This window comes from Kwoniella shandongensis, chromosome 9, assembly GCF_008629635.2.
Source record: "Kwoniella shandongensis chromosome 9, complete sequence".
Classification (NCBI taxonomy): Eukaryota; Fungi; Basidiomycota; class Tremellomycetes; order Tremellales; family Cryptococcaceae; genus Kwoniella; species Kwoniella shandongensis.
This window is the reverse complement of record NC_089295.1, coordinates 143,229-159,772: the sequence shown is the minus strand read 5'-3', so window position 1 is coordinate 159,772 and position 16,544 is coordinate 143,229. Positions and strand designations below refer to the sequence as shown.

The following is a 16,544-nucleotide window of genomic DNA, read 5'->3' as shown; positions in this document are numbered from 1 at the left end:
TTTTCGTATCTGCACAAACCACCTAGTATCTCTTCACAGTCTTTCTCCTCTTGATAGCCGGTTCGGCCGACGCGCTTCTCTCCCTTTGCGAAGGGATGACCCCGTCCAAATCCAAGTCCAAGTCCAGGTCAAGGTCAAGGTCCATCCCTTGCCCCTGTCCTTCCTGCGCAGGGGAACCGAGTTGTAGACTTTGATCCAAATCATGTCCTTCCTCTTCTCTCGTTCGCTTGTTCCCCGCCACGACAATTTGCTCCTCCTCAACTTCGTCGGGCTCTTCATCCTCTTCCTCAGCAGGCGGCGGTGGTGGAGAAAGGGGTGATGATCTATCCCCATTCCTATGACCGTTGGTATCCGATCCTCGTGTGATGGTGTTCGATCTCGGCCTTCCCACCACTCTTGTTGGAGTCTGATCCCTCGCGTCGTCGTGCTCCTCTTCCTCGCCTTCGGTCTCGGTCGCCTCGACGACTTTCTTACTCGCTGCCATCTTGACGTTTGGATCTTTACTTGCGATCCCCACTAACCGCTTCTCATAAGCTCGGTACGCGTCCCATCCCCTATTGACGGTTATCTCCACGCCTGTCGACCCAACAGCGTCTTCCAGATGATTCTTGATCTTCAGCGCGTCCTTGCCCGTTACAGGTCCAAGCAATAAGATGAGAGTTTTGAAATACGACAGGGCGGCGAATCGTTTCCTTTGCAATCGAGATTTCTGATCCTTGTTCTTCGCAGTCTTCTCTTGCTTGACAAAGTTGGATACTCGACGGGAGACATAATCGAGGGCGGCAATGTGGAAGTCGCAGACATCGGAGGGATGGATTTGACGAAGAATCGAGAAGTGGTTGCCGTGGATTACAAATGCGGTGGAGATAAGTTTGGCGAGGGATATGGGTGCGATTGGCTCATCGGTGTCGCCGTCAAGGAAAATGTCAAAGGACTACAACAGAGACAACAGTTCAGCTGATGTTGTACCAGTATAGGCACGCGTAGCTCACCTGCTGTAAAGCCGTCCCTGCGACGTGCTGCACTGTGTCCGCCTCTTTGTTATAGATACCCTCATCCCTCAGAACATCCACCAGCTTCTTGACAATAGCGTCGTAAGTCGCTCCAAATCGACCGTAGTGGGCCAAAGGTTCCTTGGCATGTTCCACCTCGATGACACCGCATCGGATTGCACCGACAAAGACGGAAGCGAGCTGAAGGAAGCGGAACTCGTCTTGCGTTTTGTCGGATGACCGGGACTCATCTAACAATATCCATGAGCTTACGACAATTCAAAGACAGGCTTGCAACTCACCGTTTTCCGTATTCTGTGTCTCCTCTGCCTCTTCCCCGCTCGATGGCAAGGACGAGACATATTTGTCAATTACAGCTTGGAAGGCGCCTCCCAATCGATGTTGAACGTCATCCTCCATCGTTATTGGGCAAGCTTTAGCAGCTGGCGAGGTAGTTCCCGTTCGAGCAGAGAACAGGATATGCAGATTGATGAACACGATGAAAGCCTATTTAAAACGTTAGTTTAGTCCAAGTCTCAACGAACTCGGCCACATTGAGGGAAACTCACCTGTCGACGAACGGTATCCGTTGTGTTCACGTTTTCGCCCAGAGTCAAGTCGTACACCACCTCGACGGCCTTGTCCAGCTTCTCCTTCAACGCTGTGACCTTGTCCTCATCTTCAGCTTCCTCCGCTGTGAACTTCTTGAACAGCCACGTCATATGCAGGAAGAGGATTTGTATCGCATATTCCACCATCTATCGTATATGTCAGTTGTGCCCGAATGTTCGATCACGAAAACTCACCTTTGCTTCCTCCTTGTAACCCAGTCGCCCTCGTTCGGCGAAAGCACAAACAATATCCCATCCACTGCTTTGTCCAGCTTCCACATCCTCCATGATCTCCACCAAGTCCCTACTCCTCTCCAGAAGAGAGATCCTGAGCATTATCGCTTCGAGCTGAGAGAGCTGATCCTCCGCGAGGGATAGAAGCGCCACATCCTCGTTGCCGATCGCGTCTCGCATGGACGCAAAGAGAGCCTCTTGCATTTCTGCGAGCTTGGTAGTGTTGGCTGCAGCCATTGAAGCGTTGGTGGTGAGGTGGTTGACAGCTTGGATTGCGGCGGTCAAAACGGTAGAATCCGTTTGTTGGAGGAATTGCTTGGTTATATCATCCCACAGCGAATCGTATGCCTGAAATAATGGATGTCAGTGTAGGTTGCCAGTACGGTCACAGGAGACTTACAGAACCCATTCGCATGTCGAGGTAAAGGCCCAAGTTCATATGCTGTGGTATAGACAAAAGCCCTGCTATTCGGCTGGTATCGCCTTGATGCTTGGCAAACAATCTTGGGAGAACTTTCATGAGAGTTTTCGTTCGATCTTCCTCCTCCTCGTCCTGAAGTTTCATCAGCTGAGTTGCGCAGGTCTTTTTGCAAGGGACTCACCTGAGTTTCCTTCTTGATGCAGGCAATCAAGACTTGCAGCATAAACGTTTCCTCGTCCTCGGTCAGGAGCCACATGTCGTCCTCAGCGGTCGAATGATCGAGCAACAGGTAATCGACGAGCTTCTCCCAGTCTCTCCACAACTCTTGCTCAGCCGAGATTGACTCTACAGCCGCGACCGCTCGTGTGTAGGAACCAGATGACGAAGTAGGAACAATCGCTGTCTGGCTGGAACTGCTTGGATCGGTAGGCTCGTCAAGAGATTTGGATGTTTCCACCAGCAGCCCAGCAAGGGCTTTCCAGTCCAAGCCCGAAGACATGTCATCCTCGGAGATCTTCGCTGCTCGCTTCTTCTTCGCGGGTCGCAAGCCTGACCACTCAGTCTTGAGGGTTTCCTTCCTCTCCTCCCAGAGATTCGTGATAAAACCGCCCACAGCTTTTCTGACCCTTGGCTCCTGGTCAAACACCAGTCGAGCCACTTTTTCTCGTTGGCTCTCATCCTCGTCTTGCAGGATACCGGTCTTGTCGATGAGAGTGATAACTAAGATGGCTGTCACTCGCACGGACAAGTCGACATCTCGAAGAGCCATTTCGACGAGTCGAGGTGCGAGACGCATCGTAACGGTCCTAGCATTGTTGACGAAGGAGTCCTTGGTGTAAAGATTGGCAAGAGCCTTCACTGTCTCCAGTCGAGCGTGATGATTCTGCTGGAGCATCAGCCATGCCGTAGTGATCACGAGGAGTGATACGTACCACATCGTTGCACCCTCGTGTGAAGTAGGTGAGATAGGAAGTGGACACATAGTACTCGGGGTACCTTTTAGCCCAGACTCCGAGCTCTCTGAGGCAATCGGTCCTGATAGCAGGGTCGGCATCTCTGACTCGGTGAACGAACATACTATTTTGCAATTCAATTTAGTTACAATCGTATCAGGTTGAAGTTATATTCCACTCACACATCAAAGACCTCCTCCATGAGCTCCTCTAATCGCAGCTTCCTCTCCTGAACCTCCTTGACCTTTGCTTCCGCGTCCTTCAGTCTCTTCTGCGCGGCTGCAGTAGTACCAGCTTTCTTCACCTCTGCTTCTCGTTGTCGCTGCTTCAAGCTCAAGTCCTTGCTGACTTCTGCGGCCACATCACATAACGCCGAGTTAATCTTGAGAGCCATGTATGTCGAAGTATGACGGATCGGTCGAAGAGGAGAAGACGACATGATGTTGAGCCAGTTAAGGATCAGAGGGACAAGGAGGGTGTCGTGTGTTGTATTCTCAGAAGTATGGAAGAGGATGGGAGTGAGAGACAGTGCTGTGATGAAGTTTGCAAGGAAGAGATTGAGATTGTTTCGGAAAGGTCGGAAATTCTTCGCTCTCGATATCAGTGGGTACGCGGCCAGTGCAACCTGTTAAATAAAGGTGTTCAGATGTCCGTCTCCAGCAGTGAATCAGGATGAAACTCACTCGAACACTCTCGTCTTGAATACGCTCCACCACATCCGCAATACCATCATCGTCTGTTGCCTCCGCTTGTTCGATGTCTGATGATAATCCACAACATCGAATGAAGAAAAGGACGAGTTCATGTATCGATGCTTGTTCGGAAACTTCATCACCCGCTGCTTGCTGATATGTCTCAATCCATTCATCGATGAGGGGTTGAAGCGCAATGTCGGCCGATTGGAGTGCGTCTGTCGTGTGGTCAGTACGACCGGGTCATTGAGGATTGTAAGAAGTTGTCTCACTGAACAAAGCGGAATCCGTTTTCACGCCGTCGGCAGCTTCACCATCACCCTCCCCCCCTTGTCCAGTAGCAGCATTCTTCTTCACCCTCTTCTTCCCTGTCCCTCCTGGTGTTCTATTCTTCTTCCTGGCTGAAGGAGCTCCATTGGATTGACGAGGCTTCTTCGTCGTTGGTGTAGGATCTTCTCGATCGGAGTCTTCCTCGTCCGACTCGTCCTGTTCGGTTGTATGATCAGCTGATGGCTGCTATTGCTCTGACCCGCGGGTTTGTACTTACATCATCGTCTTCCTCAGCATCCTCTCCATTCAGCTGTTTTCTCTTCCCCTTCTTTCCATCTGCATCGCAATGAATATCTTACCATCAGCTTTCGATCCGCAAGGCGAGGAAGGAAGAGATCTAAACCACTCACCGAGTGCGGTACTAGCATCAAATTTCTCGACCTGCTTTCTCACTCTTCCACCTCTTCTCGGTTCCTCATCGTTGGGAGACGTGAGAGACATGGTGGCTGATAGTGTTGCAAATGGAGAATCGATTTGAGTTCGACAACGTATGAACACTCAATCGCCAATGATGAAGGAAAGATGAACGAGGATGGAAATCGCGGGAGCGGTCATCAGCAGTCAGTGATGGTCATCAGATCCTTGAGACGCGTGTATATGATGCATCCACGTGGGGTTGACGCGACTTTTTGATTTATTACCATTTGGAAACATTACCACAACGGAATCAAATCGTGATTATCGTAGATGTGGCGCGTACCTCTTTCTGCGAGCTGCAAGCTGATGATTTCAGACGGGCAGAGGTTGAATGACCTTTGAATCTTTGCTTCGTACTGATCATATAAAAGTCAACATGTACATATTCACCTCATTACACTCCCTTACATCTGTATAATGCCAAGGTGGGACACCTCCATCTCACTGTCGAATGTCTAATCCATGCCACCTTCCCGAACCCGCCGAAATCAGGCATCCCAATCTTCTTCACAATCCCAATCATTACGTCGATCATCTCGCAAATCTGCCTCTCAACAAGTACCACCTTCGAACGCTGGAGAAGACGAGACGTTCCATACCTCCATATCGTCGGCTACCCTCCCGAACCCTGATCGATATACTATCACCTTAGCACTGCCTACGGAAGTTGAGCTCACTTCGAGCCAAGCTCACGAAGCGTATATCCGTGGAGAGGAGATACTGTCAGATGGTTGGAGAAGGGGTCCAGCTCTAGAGGGGAGGTTGTCAGAATTACGAAGGCAATCCACTCGACGAGTACACCTTCCAGGAGAGATTGGGAAGTTTCCTGCACTTTCTGGACAGGTGAAGAAGGATGATCTGCAGACTTTGTGGTATACTGCTGGTCTGTCATTCCCCTGCGTATGTAAGCTAGAACATCCCTCATTAGCATTCCTGTGCACTCTTGTTGACTGACTCTCTCACAGGCTCCCTCGAAAGACTCGCAAGAGCTTACACCCCTTCCCACCCGCCTCCAATCCGAGCAACTCTTCCACCTCTACCTCCGCATCCGAACCCTTCCCAGATCCCACGAGTAGGATCTTACCTCTTCCCATGGTCATCTACGCAATCTATAACCGATCTCGATCCAACGTTAGACGAGCTGGAAGACTTTGAGCTTCTGTGGCGGGATGTTAAGCCATCGATTGCGGTGCGTGACGATAGTCAGGTGACGGAGACCGAAAGGGAGTCGCCAGAGAGTAGACGCATGCGGAAAGGGAAATTCCGTGCCTCCGATATAGCAGAGTTCAGCGAGAACGATATCTTCAATCAGTTGTTACCGATACGGCAGCCAACTTCTGTACCTGGATATCAGTCCGAAGCAGTTTCAAAGGTCGACTTGCCTCCCGTGCAGAGGGTTGAGGGTGAAGGTGACCTGGAGAAGCAAGACGATTGGGCGGAAGAGACTAAGAGACGAAAATCATATTGGAGGAAAGAGATCCGCTCGGATCCAGCTTATGGCAGCATGTGGAACTTCTTACCCTTGGTATGTCATCTCTTGATCATCGTGTCTTGTCCACCCAAAAATCAAACCAAACTTGTTGTGGCTGATGCAATCACGACCAATATATAGCCGTACTCCTATCCTGTCCGTCACTTTTCCCCCAAAGCAAAAGTGAAACGGAAAAGTCTCCCTCCCATACCCGAGTTTCAGCTCTTTCGGAAATACCAATCGATACCACATCCCTTTCATCCCAACTTACACCTCTACATCAAGTCAAATCCTCGTGGAAGAGTGTATTGGCTAATACCGATCCATGGTCCGGTCTTGATTCCGACGCTCAATCATCCGCTCTCTCCTCTACCCTCGACCTTAAAAATGTCTGAAAGTCCACCTATACCTTCGCGAGCGGTACTCTATGCCGACACCACTTCAACATCCGAAAAAGAGGACGAAGTCAAGCCGAAATCGATCCACTGGACGTCAGAACTCTTACTACGGTTCATCGCGACCTTTCTCCATCCACTCTATCTTGATCCGGCACTGCCGTTCAATAACGTTTCTTACGCCTTTTCCGGTCCTAAACCCGACCCGTTCCTCGATCTTCCTTCTCCACCACCTCTCAAATCGCATCTCCACCTCCCACCTCCGAGGGAGGACGAACTACTGGACATGACGAGGATGAACCCTGTTCGCGTTGAAGCAGGTGATCATCTAAGGATATATTGCGATGCGAAGAAAGCACTGGCATTGAGAACTTGGTTACATAACGTCAAGATACCGTCGTCCTCGTCGACAACGAAGAAAGATGGTCAAGGTGTGGATGCGGATGAGCACGAGAGCGTCAGAGTATTCTACAAGACTAGATTGGTATTAGTAGGTGAGCGTGGGGAAGTGCTCATAGTTGCGTAGATTGGGTTACTTTTGCAAATATACCTTTTGTGGTCCGAGGGTAACCTTCTCCTTATGTTGTATCAAACACTTTGCATATCGATCAATAGGGTATATTCTTATAATCACTTCACATATTACTTGCATGCAGTGCATCCTGCTCAGAAGGGAGTCCTTCGCTGTAAGGGTATAACTAAAATACAGGTGGACGCACTCGACCGTTCGGTTGGTTTATCTGGATGATTTTTCATGGACTGAAGATATGGGACATAGAGGGACGGTTCATGTGCTGTAATTTATGATATTGGATGCAGGTTTCGATTTGAATATACAAATATGGGTTCTCCTCTTCTCCTCTTCTCCTGATCTCGTTCTTCCTCTCCACTGACATCGACAATCCGTCTCCATCTCACAGACTCGTCTCCCTTCAACCCTTCCTCCTGCTCATTATTGCTTCTCTCGACTCTCAATAGTCTACTGGTTCTCGAAGTCGCTCGCATCACGCGGTGACAGCCTGAGCGGTCGATGACGCTTCCGGTTCAGCTTGCTCGATCTCTTCTGGATTATCAAGCCATGAAAGTTCGACGGTTTGCTATGGATGCGAGGATGGTATCAGTCTAGATCTAGTACGCACCAGAACCGGAAGAGCAGCGCGACCAGAACACAGGATGAGAACACACCTTGACTCGTCGCTCGTACTCCTTTGAATTCTCCTTGAACAGCTGAGCAGCATCTACGTTTGCGGGACTGCGAGTAATAAGGAGCTGTGTCAGCGTGATACACTCTATGTGCAACCTCAGTTTCGTCTCGCGGTTGCTACGTGAAGGCTCCCTAACGCTGCCTTCTTCGCTTCACCGCTCTCTAGCCTGCCGAAACGTCCACCGGAAGGCATATGGGACTCACCTCGCAGGATTAGGATCGTTCAACAGACTCTGCACACTCGTCAAGATCGCAGCAACATCATATGTCGGACTCCAACGATTCTGCAATATATCCAAACAGAGCTCTCCATTGGCGTAGATGTTGGGATGGAACATCTTGGATACGAATCGGACCGTTGGGGGTTTGTTGGGGTATGAATCGGAGAATGTGAGTGTGAGTCGGAAAGATCCGTCTTCGAATGGTGTGTCGGCTAAATGAACAAACGAGCGAGTTGATATCGATAGTCACGACGCAGATAAAGCGAATGATAATAATGCAGGACAAACATGAATCAGCATACGTATAACATAAGCCAGACTACACTCCCCGGTGACTCCTCATCACCAAGTCACATCACAACAAGGAGGGAGTACCCTTGCCATCACTCGCCTAACACCAAGATGAAACCACTTACGAGGGCCAAAGATCACCGCGTTCCAAATCATGATGTTATCGGGATTAGGACTGCCCGATATCCCTATAGGAGGGTCCGAGGCGAGTCGCTTGAAATCTCGAATTAGACGTCGTTTGGCTGCTGTGGACTGTTGAAAGGTGGAGGAAAGATGAATCAGCACGGGTCCGGTGGCTTGTTGCGGAGGGCCAAGGCTGTAGCACTGTTGCATTTTCACGGATGATAACGGGTGGGGGGAGGACTTACCATGGTGAAGAGTGGTCTGTGGTGTTGTTATGAGAGGATGTTGACAAAGCAGAGACGGAAGGATGGTACTATAGAGACCTGCTCTAAATAGTTGGAGTGTGTCGCGTGCGTCTATTCGCCGAATGCAAATCGGATGGTGGATTATCAAGGCAGTCTGATGCTTGGGGCTCGTATATATACGGTGCGTGGTTCCAGTAAGCGGTGACAGGGTACAGAAACACACAAGCTGAATGGACCGTGATGTGATGAAGATGGATTGTTATGGTCGTGAGAGCAGTTGAGAGAGCGAATGTGATGACGAAACAAAGGGCTGAATGCGGCGAGTATGAGTGGCAATGTGGCGCGCGCGGCGGAAGATTAACTTAAAAAGGACGAAGTAGGCTGGTCAGACAGGCAAGTGATCGACGACATCAAGTAAACATGCATACTTTGCACATCTGTTCCATCGCTCAGCTTGACATTTCTGCTCGTGCATGATATCCAGATCGGTAGACTATCACTACTTTACAGAGTTCGAGATGACGACAGAGCGAGACCTGACAGGTACTGACCAACTTATTACGTGCACACCTTTCCCATGTCTCGAAGACTTCATCACTCGTATGAAAGGACCGCTTCGGCCGAACAAATCTGAGCTTTACAATCCTTTATCTTTAGCTAGCCTATGTGTGTCATGTCGGAGAATGATCTCTCGGTGGCAAGCATTATGATATGACGTATCCGAATGGTCGAGCAGAATTGATCCGCAAACAGAACTTCGCTCAATAGCTACTTCTACCACACCCACTTCTCACTACTCACCGTTCTTCAGTCTCGCAGCCTTCAACACATCACCTATACTTACAAATCGCCGTACACAGTACTGACATCCCCGTACACCAATATTGACAACCCCCTACTGACCATGCCTATCCCAAGTTATCGACCCAAACCTGCTCCAGCTGCAATCTTCAAAGATGAACCGTTGCCCGAGTCCAAGGCCAACTTGTTATCTCGTCTGGTCTTTCATTGGGTGACGCCAATCATGAGAGCTGGCTACACCAGACCACTAGAAATTGATGGTGAGTTTACTATACAATAGGTGTCTATAGCTTCGTGAAAAAGGATACTTATTAACTCTCAACTCGTTTCTTTAGACTTGTGGACCTTGACAAATGATTTGGAATGCAAAACGGTGAGACACATACTGTACTACAACCACTATTCAGAGTCACCCAAGCGCCACGCTCACTTTTTGATTCGCATGTGTGGCATACCCTTCCCATCGATAGATCGCCAATCAGATCCAAACCAATCTCAACGGCAACGCCCAAACCAAAGTTCGGCGCTTCCGCTTCCCAATGACCAGAAAAGTTGTATCAAACAAAGATTGCACGGACGACAACCTCACGGACGATGAGGAAAAGAAGACATCAGTCGTTGGCGTCAACGAGAGACAAGGCAATATCAGTCTGATCAGAGCTATGTATCGTACGGTATGGTGGAAGTGGTGGAAAGCGGTCCTCTTCAAGGGCATTGCGGGTGAGTTTTCCAAACACTACTGACAACGTCTGAGGGAAATCATCATGATCTCCCGTATTAGTCGCATACCTTACAGTAATCTAATCTAACAAATTATATTGCCTGACCATCGCTTTCACCATTACTTGCACTCAGCTGCACTACAAATCACATCGCCGTTGATGACCAAGCTCCTCATTGACCAACTCACTCTCGCTCACAATTCTGCCCAAGTCTCCCCGGCTGGACAGGCCCAATCTGAATTACCGAAGCCTATTGGTTACTCGATCGGTCTTGCTTTTGCCCTCTTTGTCATGCTCCAAACTGCCAGTTTGTGCTCGTATCAGGCTTTACAGCGAGGTTCTGTCATTGGGTTCATGATGCGTGCAGCGGTGTGTCTCTCATCTCTCCTACTGCAGTCTTGGATAAAGCCGTCTCTCTACTAACCGAAAAGGGACACAGTTGATCGACCTGATCTCGCGTAAGTCCATGTGAGTACGCGTTGTTATCTGGAGGTCGTGGTTGAGCCAACGTGTGGCATACTGTAGGCGCCTATCACCATCTGCCAAAGTGGAAATGACCCATGGACGAATCACCACCATGGTCTCTGCCGATGCTTCTTTCCTGGTAAGCAATTAGCTTGTTCAGCCAAGCATCCCACAGGACGCTATGGAGTGATACTGCTCACGCCTGGTCGTAGGACTTTTCCGCACCGATGACATTGGATCTGGTCGTTCAACCTGTACAGATCGTAGTCGGTCTCGGACTTTTGATCTGGACCCTAGGGTATTCTGCGCTTGTCGGTCTTGCTGTGAGTCCAATCTGCCACTGCAGGCACGAAGCTCAGTCAGGGAGCATTCTGATCCGTTTGTTCACCAACCTGGTAGGTTCTGGCAGCTGCTGGACCTATACAAGGTGAGTCAGATCCATATGTCCTTGTAGCTTAGTGACCACTTTCGATACCCCGAACCGATATGTGCTCGACAGGCTGGATAACTTATACTGAGCGCCTTGATTCTTGGTTCTCACATAGCCCTCATGTTCAAACTGATGATCAAGACTCGTCAATATCAACTAACTTATGTCGACGCCCGTCTCCGCTTACTATCAGAAGTCGTCACTTCCATCCGCTCCATCAAGCTGTTCGCCTACGTCGAGCATTTCAGTAACAAAGTCTCTCTGTTGAGGAAGAAAGAGTTGGTGTACTTGAAGAAGAATGGGCTGAATAGGTCTTTGATGAATGCTACGATGGCGTTCATCCCGACTTTGGCAGCAGTTTGTGGGTGACTATGTATCCACAGCCCACGCTTCGAGGAGGTGGCGCCGGAGTACTTCCAGCCCACTGTGAATGAAAAGTGGCGAAGGAAGAGCTGATCTTTCCTGACTTTGTTTCGCAGTGACGTTTATCACGTACGGGCTGAGCGGACACGATCTCGATGCCGCTATCATCTTCTCCGGCTTACAATACTTCAATGTTCTCAAAACACCAATATCGTTCTTGCCCATGGCCTTTTCAGCGGTCAGCGATGCGTCGGTCGGGATAGGTGGGCTGCTGAAAGTCTCTCTATCCACCACCTCTGCATTGGGAAATGATCACGTGTGTAGGGAGCTAATCAATCTCCTTACTCCAACATAGGTCGGATTAGCGCGCTGTTACAAGCTGAGGAAATCCCAATTCAGTTGAACATCCAGCATAATGCACGTTATGCGATTGACGTGAAAGGCGACTTCCAGTTCGAGTCACTGCCGGAAGATTGGCAATCCGAGTCGAAACCAAGAGAAGATGATCAGGTCGACGAGAAGGGTACAATGCGTCCTGAATCACGACCGTTCGTTCTGAGGGATATCAATCTTCGCATTCAACGAGGTCAGTATGAATCGTATTGGGAAGGATGAGCGAAGCGCTGATACATACTGACCGCGCTACATTGTCATTCTACGGTAGGCTCATTGGTCTGTATCGTAGGGAAGGTAGGTTGTGGCAAGTCGGCGCTTTTATCAGCCATGATCGACGAGATGAAACTCGTACATGGGCATCATGCGATCTTCAGCGGACCAGTCAGTTATGGTGAGTGTGGTGCGGCGTAGCTCATAGTCATTTTCTGTCAACTGATAGCCTTATTGGATCTCCTTGTGATTTGGATAGTCCCTCAGCAAGCATGGATACATTCAGGTAGCGTACGAGATAACATCACATTCTCCTCATCTGCCAATGAAATCGATTGGAAGCGATATAACGCCGTTATTGATGCTTGTGCTTTGCGCACGGATATCGAGGCGATGTCGAAAGGTGATCTGTGAGTGTGGCACTTCGTCTCCTTTGCCCTCACCCTATCCATCTTCCTTTCGCATGCAGTCATCACCTTGCCATGGTCTCAGTGGCACACATTAGTAGCGAAGGGACAACAGTCTGGTTGCTGATAATGCTTCCTCGACACGTAGCACCGACGTAGGTGAGAAAGGTCTCCTTCTCTCAGGTGGTCAACGTCAACGCATCTCACTTGCCCGAGCCGCATACTCCACCTCCTCGATCGTACTTCTCGACGACCCTCTCTCCGCTGTTGACCCAAACGTCGCACATCATATCTTGCAGCGATGTATCTTGTCTCCCAATGGTCCCCTAGGTGGAAGAACGAGGGTGATGGTCAGTCATCGGGTTGATGTCTTGCAGAGAGCGGATTGGGTGGTAGTGATGGATAGGGATGAGAAGGGAGATGGGAGGATAGTCCAGAAGGGGACCTATTGTGTGAGTTTGACAATCGTCAACGTTCAAACTTGAATATGAAGTTAGTGAAGACAGTTGACCTGGGATTATTTAGTCACTTCGAACTCAAAAGGGTCTATTCCAGACTTTGATCAAAGACCACGATACAGAGCTCCCACCAGAATACACCGCTCAACTTCCATCATCATGGGATCAACCATCACACATGCCCCCGGGCGAACAACTTCAACCCACTCCTTCTTCGCTAGAAGGAGAAGAACGACAGACCGGTTCTATCCCTTGGTCAACCTATCGAACATACCTCTCTGCTATCGGAAACCCACTCTGGACAGTCTTGTTCTGCTTCATGTTGATCATGACACAAGTGGCGAGCGTGATGAATACTCTGTTTCTTGGTTTTTGGTCAGCTGGCGATTGGGGTCTATCACAAGGTGTTTATATGGGTATCTATGCCGGTGAGCCAAATGAACGATCGTGATACACATCATCGGGTGCCATCATTCAAGCCCAATTCAAAGCTGACCCTGTTTTAGGTCTTGGTTTGGCTGTTGGGTCGTTCACAGTCAGTCTGCTTAACCCATCTTCGCCTGCGGCTGATACACTGACAGTGGTTTGACGATGTGGCAGTTCGGCGCTTCTTACACCATGTTCCTAGCAGGTCTCCGAGCGTCTTACAGTCTATTCCACAAAGCATGGGGACACGTTATGCGAAGTCCGACAAGATGGCACGATCAGACTCCGGTGAGCCCCGCGACGTATAGGCGCAGCTCAAAGTGAACTGACCGTAGATGTATGCCTCGATAAGAGCGGGAGGATCATCAATCGTTTGTCTAAAGGTCTGTTTGGTTTCCGCCACGTTCTCTTCCTCTTGTTCCGGTCTTGCGTCAGAGAGCTGATAGTTCGGTAGATATCGAAATGTTGGATGACCGGATGGCTTTTGCTTGGGAGACCTTGTTGGTGTGAGTGCTACCGGATGCAACGACCTTTCGCCTATCTGGGGAAGAGGGACTGACGGTTGGCTACAATGGCAGTGATGGACTAGCCGCATTTGGGACTTTCGGTCTTATCCTTTACACATACCCATGGCTAGGAATATCATTCATCCCATTATCGCTCTTCTACGTGAGTTCCGTTCCGCCGTAATTGAGAAGATCTTGTCTGGTAATGTATCGGCTGATCGCCGTTCCACTGTGTTGACAGTACGTCTGCGGATCATATTATCGTAGCACTTCACGGGAGGTGAAACGTATCGACTCTATCACCCGATCGCATATCTACAGCTCGTTCGGCGAACAGGTGAGCTTTTGGACCCGTGTACCAGCTAGAACCAGGCGATAAGCTGACGATGTCGTGGTACAACTGTCGCTTAGTTGGCTGGGTCATCGGTCATTCGCGTGTTTGGGAAACAGGCTATCTTTGAGAATCGATTACAGGATGCAATCAACGTCGAGGGGGTAAGTGGCACGTCGTTAGTCGTCGTGTTTTATTGTCATTGCTTCCAAAACTTTAAGGAGAGAGAATGTCGCTTACGGGTCGTTCGTGGCACAGCGAGCGTACATACTCACGGTAAGTAGGCTGCGTGTGGCGAGAGACGGCAACAGTACTGACATGCTCCCATTACTTGTCAGTTGGTAATTCAACGGTCCGTTATCCCGAGGTCCAGATTGTCAGGCGAAGCGTAACTGACAACATTTCGCAGGTGGCTCGGAGTCCGCCTTGATCTCTCTTCCAACTTGCTTGTACTGGTAGGTCTCCCCCATCGCTACATGATACCTTTCCCTCACGACGCACCAACAGCCTTTTCCTTCGCTATACCCACCGATCTCAAAGCGCAGCCACCATGCGAAGATGCTCACTCATGCGATCGTACAGCTCATCGCTATAGTTGGCACAGCTCTCCGAAATACTATCGACCCATCGAAGTTTGGCGTCGTATTCTCATACACCATCGCGGCCGCTTCGTTGTTCTCGAACCTCGTTTCGCTCTACGCCCAAGTCGAGCTGGAGATGGTGGGTAGGAAGTCGCGCCGCTGTGCGCGTCATCTTGTTCACCTACATATCTTGAGGGCGCAGCAGGCTTATACTGACATGGGTGTCCGATGTTACAGAACAACGCTGAGCGGATCATACATTACACTTCGTTGCCTCTCGAACCTCCCTCTATCAGATCTACCGACCCACCGCCTTCTTCCTGGCCCTCCGAGGGGGATATATCATTCCATAATCTCTCCCTTCGCTATTCTTCGACCTCGCCATACGTGCTGAAAAACCTGAACTTTTCCATTCGCGGCGGTGAAAAGGTTGGTGTGGTAGGAAGGACCGGGGCGGGGAAAAGTAGTTTGATCGCTGCGATTATGAAGATGAGTGAGATTGAGGGGGAGATCAGGGTTGATGAGCTTGATCTGGGAGGCATTGGTGTAGATACGGTGAGCGTTTGATCCCAAATGCGGCAGAAGGGGCTATCATATCGGGGGCGTCATGACGAGCCGGGCGGATCGTATAACGCTGTGAGAAGGGTGTGGCCGCTGATATGACAATGTCTTCGTGTATCAGGTTCGAAGCCGGATCGGTATCATACCGCAAGATCCGTTCCTATTCGAAGGCACAATCCGGTTAGTTGACTTTCACATTCATCTACTTTATGGAAATGGGATGGCACGACTTGAGATCCGACTAACCGATTCTCCGCTCTTCCGAACATAGGGACAACCTCGATCCCCTTGGCCAACATACCGACGCCCATCTGAAATCATTACTCTCGCTTATCCACTCCGATCGAGCGACTTCACCTATGAAGGAGAAGTTCAGACTTGACGCCAGAGTGACGAACGGCGGAGAGAACTTTTCAGCTGGGGAAAAGCAATTGCGTGAGTACAGGCATGTCGACGAAGCCTACCATACAAGAGGTATCGAGATTGCGATCCTTCTCGCTGTCCTGATTTATCTGTTTCGGTATCGCAGAACACTGTTGGGAAGTGTAAGCTGATATTCTGATTTGGGTGTAGTCGCCTTGATTCGGGCTCTGGCGAGAAAGACCAAGATCCTCATACTTGACGAAGCGACCTCTTCCGTCGATCCAGAGACAGACGCTCTGATCCAACGTATCATACAAACCCATCTTAGGGGTGTGACGGTGAGTCGTATGGTTCTTCATCCCGGCTGCTTTCATTCTGCATCATGTCGTCTCTGCCCCATCGTCATCTGCACGACCCAATCCACAGAGACACATGTGACGACTTGTGATTGACCCGACTGCTTACTCCGGTGCTAGCTCCTCTCCATCGCGCACCGTCTTCACACCGTTGCAAATTACGATCGTATTCTCGTCCTCGACGCTGGTCAAATCGTGGAAGTGAGCCTTGCCCCATTTTCCTCCTCCTTTCCTTTCTATCGAAGACAACCTCAAGTGCCCCGTTGCACTGTGATGCAAGTCTGATGGGTCATCTCGCAGTTCGATACGCCTTTGAAGTTGTTCGATAGAGCTGATTCGATATTCCGTCAATTGTGTAGAAGAGAGGTGAGTGAGATCACTATACTCTTTTGGCATTTCGTTCCTGTCACTGATATTGTCGGATTACAGCGTATCGATCGAGCCGATTTGATTGAGCTGCAACACAAGACGTAACCCACAGGAGGGAAAGTTAGTGGTGTTGCTTTGCAGTACTTGTAGCTGCGTACTTATGCATGTGCACATGTGAGAACGATTACCGATCGTCAGT

The 16,544-nt window shown here is 49.7% G+C and overlaps 4 protein-coding genes across 4 annotated transcripts; 2 read left to right on the top strand and 2 right to left on the bottom strand.

The window, feature by feature from the left end:
* Positions 1-22: 22 nt before the first annotated feature.
* On the bottom strand, positions 23-4,674 carry CI109_105009 (uncharacterized protein; the record flags this gene model as incomplete). The annotated part of the gene is made up of 13 exons (XM_032005542.1): positions 23-934; positions 993-1,243; positions 1,295-1,499; positions 1,562-1,750; positions 1,799-2,185; positions 2,238-2,390; positions 2,440-3,141; positions 3,191-3,335; positions 3,394-3,836; positions 3,895-4,121; positions 4,176-4,389; positions 4,451-4,509; positions 4,584-4,674. The coding sequence occupies 13 exons, from the start codon at positions 4,672-4,674 to the stop codon at positions 23-25; spliced, it is 3,978 nt and encodes a 1,325-aa protein (XP_031860261.1).
* A 438-nt stretch (positions 4,675-5,112) lies between these two features.
* CI109_105008 (uncharacterized protein) lies at positions 5,113-7,042 on the top strand (the record flags this gene model as incomplete). Its single annotated transcript, XM_032005543.1, has 3 exons — positions 5,113-5,554; positions 5,616-6,175; positions 6,263-7,042. The coding sequence occupies 3 exons, from the start codon at positions 5,113-5,115 to the stop codon at positions 7,040-7,042; spliced, it is 1,782 nt and encodes a 593-aa protein (XP_031860262.1).
* A 478-nt stretch (positions 7,043-7,520) lies between these two features.
* CI109_105007 (ubiquitin-conjugating enzyme E2 2) lies at positions 7,521-8,603 on the bottom strand (the record flags this gene model as incomplete). The annotated part of the gene is made up of 5 exons (XM_032005544.1): positions 7,521-7,613; positions 7,702-7,768; positions 7,925-8,153; positions 8,358-8,484; positions 8,601-8,603. The coding sequence occupies 5 exons, from the start codon at positions 8,601-8,603 to the stop codon at positions 7,521-7,523; spliced, it is 519 nt and encodes a 172-aa protein (XP_031860263.1).
* A 901-nt stretch (positions 8,604-9,504) lies between these two features.
* Positions 9,505-16,450, top strand: CI109_105006 (uncharacterized protein; the record flags this gene model as incomplete). The annotated part of the gene is made up of 33 exons (XM_032005545.1): positions 9,505-9,661; positions 9,737-9,774; positions 9,872-10,121; positions 10,257-10,492; positions 10,563-10,591; positions 10,649-10,727; positions 10,801-10,911; positions 10,988-11,015; positions 11,134-11,379; positions 11,498-11,644; positions 11,737-11,967; positions 12,046-12,168; positions 12,247-12,397; positions 12,543-12,846; positions 12,920-13,280; positions 13,359-13,387; positions 13,453-13,566; positions 13,631-13,661; positions 13,733-13,784; positions 13,857-13,947; positions 14,026-14,121; positions 14,196-14,279; positions 14,374-14,391; positions 14,454-14,467; positions 14,525-14,570; positions 14,698-14,835; positions 14,934-15,251; positions 15,379-15,437; positions 15,529-15,692; positions 15,831-15,958; positions 16,097-16,177; positions 16,277-16,342; positions 16,406-16,450. 33 exons carry the CDS (start codon positions 9,505-9,507, stop codon positions 16,448-16,450), a joined length of 4,065 nt encoding a protein of 1,354 aa, XP_031860264.1.
* Positions 16,451-16,544: the final 94 nt, after the last annotated feature.